The 10381-nt window shown below is 48.8% G+C and overlaps 2 protein-coding genes across 2 annotated transcripts in view; both read left to right on the plus strand.

Moving 5' to 3' along the window:
- PVRL2 (poliovirus receptor-related 2 (herpesvirus entry mediator B)) overlaps window positions 1-6493 on the plus strand; it is a 31165-nt gene extending 24672 nt beyond the window's left edge. The window contains exons 7-10 of the mRNA XM_010852581.1: window positions 951-1104; window positions 4209-4272; window positions 4419-4505; window positions 5368-6493. Coding sequence (XP_010850883.1) covers window positions 951-1104; window positions 4209-4272; window positions 4419-4505; window positions 5368-5631 — 569 coding nt within the window. The 3' untranslated portion in view covers window positions 5632-6493. The remainder of the gene's footprint in view (window positions 1-950; window positions 1105-4208; window positions 4273-4418; window positions 4506-5367) is intronic.
- A 3605-nt stretch (window positions 6494-10098) lies between these two features.
- The window catches only part of TOMM40 (translocase of outer mitochondrial membrane 40 homolog (yeast)), an 18436-nt gene continuing 18153 nt past the window's right edge, over window positions 10099-10381 (plus strand). Inside the window, exon 1 of the mRNA XM_010852687.1 lies at window positions 10099-10230. Within this exon, the coding sequence (XP_010850989.1) occupies window positions 10099-10230 (132 nt within the window). The remainder of the gene's footprint in view (window positions 10231-10381) is intronic.

Raw genomic sequence — 10381 nt, forward strand, 5'->3', positions numbered from 1 at the left:
ATCCTCATGGCTCGCCCCCTACAGCTACTTCAGGCCTTTGTTCAAATATCTCCCAGTAGGCTCTCTCTGACTTTTAACTACCTTGCTCTGTCACGTAGCACTTCCCTACTATAAGTAAGGTGAATGACATTGGCATTATGTGGCATTGCCTTTGTATATGAAAGTGAAAGTGAAGTCTCTCCGTCGTGTCCGACTCTTTGTGACCCCATGGACTGTAGCCTACCAGGCTCCTCCATCCATGGGATTTTCCAGGCAAGAATACTGGAGTGGGCTGCCATTTCCTTCTCCAGGGGATCTTCCCTACCCAGGGATCGAACCCGGGTCTCCCGCATTGCAGACAGGCACTTTACCACCTGAGCCACCAGGGAAGTATATATATATAAATAATTGGTTTTGGGGGCTGTCCTGGGTCTTCATTGCAGTGCGCGGACTTCTCACTGTGGTGGCTTCTCATTGCAGAGCACGGGGCTCTAGGCATGCAGGCTTCAGTAGTTGCTGCTTGGTGGCTCTAGAGCGTGGGCTCAGTAGTTGTGACGCACAGGCTTAGTTGCCCCGCAGGATGTGGAACCTTCCCGGACCAGGGATGGAACCCGTGTCCCTGCCATGGGCAGGTGGATTCTTATCCACTTTGAACGAGGGAAGTCCCCTATGATTACCCTCTATCGTTTGCTGTCACCTGGCACATTAGCTATTATGTCTATTTCTCTACTTGTGGCTTCCCTGCCCGACAAAACATTCGTCCCATGGGACTGGCGCTTTTGCATGTTTTGTTCACCATTCTATCACACAACAAATGCTCAATGAGGATTAAGTGAATAAAAAGAATGTCATCTGCCCTTGGGAGAGGTGGTAGGCAGGCAGGTAGTGACTGGAGGGTGGGGTGGGAGGGGGAATAAGGCCTTGTGTGGCTTCCTCCTGGAGACTCCCTCACGCTGTCCTCCTCCTTGCAGAGACACCCAACACAGCCGGAGCAGGGGCCACAGGGGGCATCATTGGGGGCATCATCGCCGCCATCATCGCTACTGCTGTGGCCGCCACGGGCATCCTGATCTGCAGGCAGCAGCGGAAGGAGCAGAGGCTGCAGGGGGCAGAGGAGGAGGAGGAGTGAGTGAAGGGTCCTAAGAAGTGGATGGGGAGGGGTCCCAGGACCGGGGTGCACAGGCTGGGGGAGGAGGCTGGGAGAAAGTCGTTGGCAATGGTTGTGACGCTGAAATGGCTCAGCTTCTCTGCACACCAGTGCCGAATCAAATCTCCAAGATAGAATTTGGGATGACTGGCAGGCTACTGTCCAGAGGGTCGCAAAGAATCATACACCACTGAATCGACTTAGCACGCACCCAGAAAAGAGTAGGTTTATTGCTTTGCCAGGCAAAGGGGGACACAGTGGGCTACTGCCCTCAGAACCCAAGTGTCCTAACTTGGGGAAGATATTGAGAAGTTTTAATAGTAATTATTCAAAGAGGGTGCGATCATCCCATGGACATTCTTCTGATGGGTTGGTGGTGAGGTAAGTAGGAGTCAGCAGCATCAAGCTTCAGGTCCAATTGGTCTGGGGTCTACATGCCTGTGGGCCACTTATCATCATTAATCAGTTGCTTCTCCCACCTGGAGGGGATTTCTTTATCTGCAGAGTAGTTCAAAGATATTGTTGTGTGTGTATCCATTAATAGGGAAACAGGACCTTGGCCCAAGGCTGCTCTTAACTGTTTCTCCCTGGTCTTGTATCTCCTGCCTTCCCTAAGTAACAACTGCTTAAATCTCCCCACTGGCACTCAGGGAAGGTCATGGAGGCTGAATGAAGGGTGTTTCCTATAAACAAAGAAATGGGGGACACAGAAAGGCCTTGTGCCCCAGGACCCCCATAGGACCCTGCACGGTATCAACTCTGTGAAACAGAGTGGTCCAAAATGACCAGGACTTAAATGGGGTGGAGAGGAGGGTTTATTTCCTAGAAATCATGGCCATGAAAACTCTGCTCTGTGATGTCATCAGAGTCCAGGTTCCTGCTATCTTGTTCTGCCTTCCCTTCATTCACATTCCAAGATGGCTCCCTTCTCTCTTATCATTGTCTACGTACAGGACAACCAGACATGGCCATCCTGGCCTCAAGGACCACCCTGCCTGCCAGTGGGAAGGGGAAATGGAAATAGAGGGCAGTCTTGTAAGGGAACCATCACATTCTCTCATTTCCCATTGGCCAGGGTCTAGTCACACGGCTGCCCTAGCTGCAGAGGAAGCTGGGAAATGTAGTCTTTATTCTGGGTGGCCACATGCCCAGTCAAAATCCGTATTACTGTGAAAAAAGAGGAATACTGGGGATATGAGGGGAAACTAGCTCCACTTCTCTCTGTAGAACACTTGTTATGAGAGGCATCCTGACATCTCTACAGCATCTTGTGGAGACTTGATAAGAGGCATCGTACTTGTGATCTCAATGAAGCCTCATATCCATTCATCCATTTGTTCATTCAGTAGGTAATTCAGAAAGTATCCCCGTGGGGCAAGGCCCTTAAATTTAGGGACACAATGATGAGACAGAACACTTAAAAGGTGTCCAAAAAAGGGCTTCTCTGGTGGTCCAGTAGTTAAGAATCCGCCCGCCCATGCAGGGGACATGGATTTGATCCCTTGTCCCACAGGACCCCACATGCTACAGAGTAACCAGTCCTTTGCATCACACATACTGAGCCCGTGCGCCTAGAGCCTGTGCTCTGCAACAAGAGAAGCCCATACACCTTAGGGGAGACTCAGCACAGCCAAATAAACAAATAAGCCTTTTTAAAAAAGTCCAAAAAATAATAAATTTAAAATGTAAATAAAAGATATCCACACACATCAACATAAAGGAAACCTAGATTATCAGACAGAGCTAAGGATACACATCTTCTCAAAGAGGAAGGTTTTCAGGTTCAGAGAGCTGAAATCACTTGCTGAAATTTGTTCAGCAAGAAAGTTTTGGGGGCAAAATGCTTCTGATATAATGTGACCCAGTGTGTGTGAGGGGAGCACTTGTTAAAAATGCACCTTCCTGGGCTCACCCCAAACCTACTAAATCAGCACTTTCACAAGAAGGGCTTGGAGTCTATAGTATAACAAGCTCCCTAAGATGCACATGGAAGTTTGTGAACCAGTCTGAATCATCTAGTCAATGCAAACCAACAACCTGCTGATGTTCTCATCTTCTAAGCCTGTGAGACCCAGTGGTGTCTGAGATGGTGCTGGCCTTGAGCTCCTGGGGTTCACAGTCTGGAGAAGACAGATCCATCCCCAGACAACGACAGTCCAGGATGGCTAGGAATGGGCCAGGGAAGCTGAAGGAGCTGAGCGCAGCTACAGAGAGCACCTGACTCAGCCTAAAAGATCAGGGAGGGCTTCCTGGAGGCAGGGACATCTGAGCTGGGGATTGAAGGTGTAGTGAGCACCTGCCATTATTATATATACAGGATACTCTGGTCTGTGGGTGTGCAGAATGAGGGAATTTAATATAGTTTGGGTGACAGGAAAGCGTTTCACTCATTCTTTTCATTCTCTTTTTAAAATTATTTCTTTGGCTGTGCTGGGTCTTCACTGCTGTGCCCCGGCTTTCTGCAGTCACAGTGAGCAGAGGCTACTCTTAGCTATGGTGCACAGGCTCCTCACTGTGGTGCCTTCTATTGCTGCAGAGCACAGGCTCTAGGTGCGCTGGCTTCAGCAGTTGTGGCCCATGGGTTTATTTGGCTCACGGCGCATAGGGTCTTAGTTCCCGGACCATGGATCGAACCCGTGTCCCCTGCAGTAGCAGGCAAATTCTTAATCACTGTCCACCATGGAAGTTCTCATTCTGTCTTTCTCCAAATATGTCCTGATACTCCTCATCATGGGTTCTGGGAACACAGCACAAATCTCATTTTTCTCCCCTCACACTGTTCGCCGCGGGATACAATTGTTGAATGAGATCAGAAGTGATATTTCAAATACAAACTCAGTACGTGCCCCATTAGAGACGCATAGCTAGCTATGATCCTATAACAGGAACTCTGGCTCCTCCTGGAGAGTCAGGAGAACTTCCTGGAAGAAGAGAAATTCATGGAATGAGTAGGAGACAGCAGGGGAAGGGGAGGTGGGTGGTGGAAAAGGGAGATCAGGTAGAGGAAAGAGATGTGCAGTGGCTCTGGAATAGAGGGCTTCTCAGGGCTTAGCCTCCACCTGACTTACCTCCTACCCCACAGACTGGAGGGACCTCCCTCATACAAGCCACCGACCCCAAAGGCAAAGCTGGAGGAACCAGAGATGGTAAGCACTTTCCCTGGAGCCCAGGCTGCCCCCACCTCCCCACCCACCTTCCCCCACTGAGGCCAGGGCTGGAATTGGGAACTTGGGGGAAGAGGCTGTCAGGGTAGGGGGGTGGTCCTGACTTGTCCCTCTCTCTCCCATCGAAGCCCTCCCAGCTCTTCACCCTGGGGGCCTCGGAGCACAGCCCACTCAAGACCCCCTACTTTGATGCTGGTGTCTCATGTGCCGAGCAGGTAGGAACTCAGGAAAGGTCAAGGGTGGACTTGGGATCTGAGTTTAAGGGCCTCCTTACATAAGAGGAGGCTTCCCAGGTGGTGCTAGTGGTAAAGAATCTGCCTGCCAATGCACGAGATGCAGGACACTGGGTGGGTAAGACCCCTAGAGTAGGAAATGGCAACTCACTCCAGTATTCTTGCCTGGAGAATCCCATGGACAGAGGAACCTGGCAGACTACAGCCCACGGAGTCCCACAGAGTTAGACATGACTGAGCACTCATACAGAATCTCACATAACAGAGCAAGGATTTAAAGGTTACAACTCAAGTTCAGGGCTGTATCTCTGGTCAGAGCTTAGAGGATTGAGATGTATTTAGGATTCAGTGAGGATGGTCATGGTTTTGAAAGTCCAAGGACAAGGGATGAGAGTTAAAATCACTCTATCAAAGAGGACCAGTTGAGTATCTCCATTTGCTGGATACTGTGCCTGGAGCTGGGACAAGTCACTCCCCTCAGTGGCCTCCTAGAGATCAGAGGTTGGATGTTGAGTTTGAAAACAAGTCGAGTTTCAAGGGTAGAGCTTAAGTTTAGGTCAAGATTGAATTCAAAGGCTCATGGGGAAAGACCAGGGTTTCAACAATCAAAAGAAAAGGAAAAGCTTAGGATCAACGGGGTAGGGTCCATGCTCTGGGCTTTGAGTTAAGAACCACCTACATGATTATCCCAATATCAACCCAGGGAACAGGGGGTGACATAGGGTGAGGTCTGGTCTGGTTGGCATGGGGAGACGGTGGTCAGGAGTTGAGGGTCATGGAGCAAACTGGGATTCTGTGTCATGCTCAAGAGGTAACCTTGGGCTCATTCCCTCCCCATTCCCAGGAAATGCCTCGATACCATGAGCTTCCCACCTTGGAAGAGCGGTCAGGGCCCCTGATCCTTGGGGCCACAAGCCTGGGGTCCCCCATCCTGGTGCCCCCAGGGCCACCTGCTGTGGAGAGGGTCTCCCTGGATCTAGAGGACGAGGAGGAGGAGGAAGACTATATGGACAAGATCAACCCCATCTACGATGCCCTGTCCTACTCCGGCCCCCCTGAGTCCTACCAGGGCAAAGGCTTTGTCATGTCCCGGGCCATGTATGTGTGAGCCACCGTGGCCTTGCCCTTTCACCTCTCATTTTTTTATATCTTAACTTTCGTCAGGGACCTAGGGTCCCTGACCTCGGGCCCAGCCACTGTCAGTCAGCACACATGCGTCTCATCTTTGACTTCTATCTTGGTGGCTCCACTGTGACCTCTAATCAATGATCTCTGATTCAGAGAAATTGGCCATGACAATGGAAACCTGATAACCTTAGGAGGGGCTAGAGAAGGTAGGTTTCTGCACAAACTCTTACCCAAGGATTCACCAGACATAGATTATACCTCTCACAAAAAAAAAAAAAAAGATTATACCTCTCACGACCCACCATCTCCAGACTCCTCCCAAATCCCAAAGAAGACCCCAGACCTGATTTTTCCTCAGGCAGTAACTCCTACTAGATATGCTGGGGTGGGTGTTGGGGACATCCTGCTGCTCAGACCTGAGCCCTCCAGGCAGCAGAGCCTCTGTCACCCATTCCCCACCCTGTCCCCTAAAGGTGGAGGGAGGGGATTCCCCAGCCCAAAGAGGAACTTCCCCATCTCCTCCCTCCTGCAGGCAGGAGTCTCAGGGTACTGACCCTTCTTCCCTGTGCCCCCAGTACCCCAATTCCTGTCTCCAGAGAATTAAGACCCAGCTCAGGGCTACATGGGGTGAGCCTCATGCAGAGTGTGCCTTGCTGATGCCAACCTTGGAAGAAGAATTTGCTGTTACTTTGAAGACTACTGAGTCCTTTTACTCCTGCCCAGTGGGATTGGACCCAAACATCTCCCTGGGGGTTGGGGGGAGAGTGGATCACCTGGGTTAGGGATAGGGGATGTGGCTGTTAATATAGCATTTCCTACAAAATATGAGTTTGTACTTACCAGATCTCAACTGGTGTTTTCTGTGCGCTGTTTAGGGGATAGGGGTGGAACATAATGGGTAATGAATGGGCGGCAGGGCAGGGTCCAGGGCTTGAGGGAATCAGTAGACTAGAAGTTAAGATAGGTTACAAACAAAAAGAAAAGGACCAAAGATATGAAAAAGATAAGTGAGGGGATAATGAGCAAAAATGCATAAGCCATGGTTAATGGAAGGAGCGGGAGGAGTCCAGGGCATAAGGAAAAATAATCTACAACAGCAGTATAATGGGTAATGGGCAGAAATAAACAGAACAAAGTAGAAATAGCAGTAACTAAGTACAAGGGGCAGGGGTATAATGATTAAGAGTAGGCCAAAGGCAAAATTATGAATAATGTTTCGATAGGAGCTCAGGGCATGATGGGCAATAGATCTCAATGAATGAGCCAGGGGTCGGTCAGTTCAGTTCAGTTGCTCAGTCGTGTCCGACTCTTTGCGACCCCATGAATTGCAGCACACCAGGCCTCCCTGTCCATCACCAACTCCCAGAGTTTACCCAAATTCATGTCCATCAAGTCAGTGGTGCCATCCAGCCATCTCATCCTCTGCCATCCCCTTCTCCTCCTGCCCCCAATCCCTCCGAGCATCAGTCTTTTTCAATGAGTCAACTCTTCGCATGAGGTGGCCAAAGTATTGGAGTTTCAGCTTTAGCATCAGTCCTTCCAATGAACACCCAGGACTGATCTCCTTTAGAATGGACTGGTTGGACCTCCTCGAAGACCAAGGGACTCTCAAGAGTCTTCTCCAACACCACAGTTCAAAAGCATCAATTCTTTGGCGTTCAGCTTTCTTCACAGTCCAACTCTCACATCCATACATGACCACTGGAAAAACCATAGCCTTGACTAGATGGACCTTTGTTGGCAAAGTAATGTCTCTGCTTTTGAATATACTATCTAGGTTGGTCATAACTTTCCTTCCAAGGAGTAAGCGTCTTTTAATTTCATGGCTGCAGTCACCATCTGCAATGATTTTGGAGCCCAGAAAAATAAAGTCTGACACTGCTTCCACTGTTTCCCCATCTACTTCCCATGAAGTGATGGGACCAGATGCCATGATCTTAGTTTTCTGAATGTTGAGCTTTAAGCCAACCTTTTCACTCTCCTCTTTCACTTTCATCAAGAGGCTCTTTAGCTCCTCTTCACTTTCTGCCATAAGAGTGGTGTCATCTGCATATCTGAGGTTATTGATATTTCTCCCGGCAATCCTGATTCCAGCTTGTGCCTCTTCCAGCCCAGCGTTTCTCATGATGTACTCTGCATATAAGTTAAATAAGCAGGGTGACAATATACAGCCTTGATGTACTCCTTTTCCTACTGGAAAAGACATGGAACTAGTTTGTTGTTCCATGTCCAGTTCTAACTGTTGCTTCCTGACCTGCATATAGGTTTCTCAAGAGGTAGGTCAGATGGTCTGGTATTCCCATCTCTTTCAGAATTTTCCACAGTTTATTGTGATTCACATAGTCAACACTGAAATCAGATTGATTATATTCTTTGCAGCCAAAGATGGAGAAGCTCTATACAGTCAGCGAAAACAAGACTGGGAGCTGACTGTGGCTCAGGTCATGAACTCCTTATTGCCAAATTCAGTCTTAAATTGAAGAAAGTAGGGAAAACCACTAGACCATTCAGGTATGACCTAAATCAAATCCCTTATGATTATACAGTGGAAGTGAGAAATAGATTTAAGGGACTAGATCTGATAGATAGAGTGCCTGATGAACTATGGATGAAGGTTCATGACATTGTACAAGAGACAGGGATCAAGACCATCCCCATGGAAAAGAAATGCAAAAAAGCAAAATGACTGTCTGGGGAGGCCTTACAAATAGCTGTGAAAAGAAGAGAAGCGAAAAGCAAAGGAGAAAAGGAAAGATATAAGCATCTGAATGCAGAGTTCCAAAGAACAGCAAGGAGAGATAAGAAAGCTTTCCTCAGCAATCAATGCAAAGAAATAGAGGAAAACAACAGAACGGGAAAGACTAGAGATCTCTTCAAGAGAATTAGAGATACCAAGGGAACATTTCATGCAAAGATGGACTCAATAAAGGACAGAAATGGTATGGACCTAACAGAAGCAGAAGATATTAAGAAGAGGTGGCAAGAATACACAGAAGAACTGTACAAAAAAGATCTTCACGACCCAGATAATCAAGATGGTGTGATCACTCACCTAGAGCCAGACATCCTGGAGTGCAAAATCAAGTGGGCCTTAGGAAGCATGACTATGAACAAAGCTAGTGGAGGTGATGGAATTCCAGTTGAGCTATTTCAAATCCTAAAAGATGATGCTGTGAAAGTGCTGCACTCAATATGCCAGCAAATTTGGAAAACTCAGCTGTGGCCACAGGACTGGAAAAGGTCAGTTTTCATTCCAATCCCAAAGAAAAGCGATGCCAAAGAATGTTCAAACTACAACACAATTGCACTCATCTCACACGCTAGTAAAGTAATGCTCAAAATTCTCCAAGCCAGGCTTCAGCAATATGTGAACCGTGAACTTCCAGATGTTCAAGCTGGTTTTAGAAAAGGCAGAGGAACCAGAGATCAAATTGCCAACATCCTCTGGATCATTGAAAAGGCAAGAGAGTTCCAGAAAAACATCTATTTCTGCTTTACTGACTATGCCAAAGCCTTTGACTGTGTGGATCACAATAAACTGGAAAATTCTGAAAGAGCCAGGGGTATTGGAATGAATAAGGGAGAAATAGGGGCCACAGGCAAGTTGAGCAATAGACATAAAGCCTGATGCTCAATTAAGGTACAGCTAGAAGAATGCTGGAGGAATTCCCTGGTGGTCCAGCAGCTAAGACTCTGCAGCTCCCAATGCAGGCGGACAGGGTTCCATCCCTGGGCAGGGAACTAGATTCCGCGTGCTGCAACTAAGAATTCACAGGTCACAACTAAAGATCCCACATGTCTAGCCATGCAGCCAAATATTAATAGATACATACTTAAAAAAAAAAAAAATGTGGGAAATGAAAGGGCTAAAGGCGTAAAAGGGCTAAAGGTCGTACGGGCAACTAAGTTGAAATGAATGGAGCGGAAGGCATGATGGGTAATGGGATAGGAATGAATGGGCCAAAGATAGAAGCTTCAGTGACTGAGGCAAGGGTTGGGGGAAAGACACAGAAAGCATGATGGGTAACGAAATGGGTGGGCCTACGGCAACTGTCCCGTTAAATAGGTAAGAGGCATTGTGGGTAACAAGAAGCAGGACAGAGTTCACAAAACGGGTTAGAATTCTCCCCGTGGCACTGTGGGAAGGGCTAGCACTTCCGTCTCTCGGTCTCCGACTTCGGACTAGGGGGCCGCCCCTTTGCCGCGGTGCCTGGTGGGACTCGAGGCCTGACCTTGCAGCCTAGCAGCCTCTGCTGCGCAACCCATCTTACTCCGTGTCCCTTGACCCTCGCACGTTAGCCAATGAACACACAAGATGGCTTACGACACCAGGGTCCGACCCACTGTACCTGAAGGAGCCAATCAGAAAGCTGCAAAGGCCAAGGCCGACCAATTATCATTAACAACTTCGCCGCGGGGCGGAGTCGAAAGAGGGACGCCTTCGGGAATGGGGCGGGGGTGTTACGTCAATGGGCGGTGCAAAGTGAGCAGCACAGACCAATGGTGGGTGAGCCCCGGAACCCGCGGCACCGCGAGCCAATCGGCGTGGGCTCCCCAAGCCAATGGGAAGGGCACGGAGGTGTGCTGTGACCTGTCTGCAAGTGGAAACCAACAGAAAAGGACGTTCCAAATAGGTGGGTGGGACTCTCATCCATGACTCCAATAGTAAGGCCAGACCCTGCAGCTGGCGGGAGGACCTCAGGGCCCGCTAAACCAATGGGCTAGGTGGG

This window comes from Bison bison, unplaced genomic scaffold (genome assembly GCF_000754665.1).
Source record: "Bison bison bison isolate TAMUID 2011002044 unplaced genomic scaffold, Bison_UMD1.0 scf7180017864313, whole genome shotgun sequence".
NCBI lineage: Eukaryota > Metazoa > Chordata > Mammalia > Artiodactyla > Bovidae > Bison > Bison bison.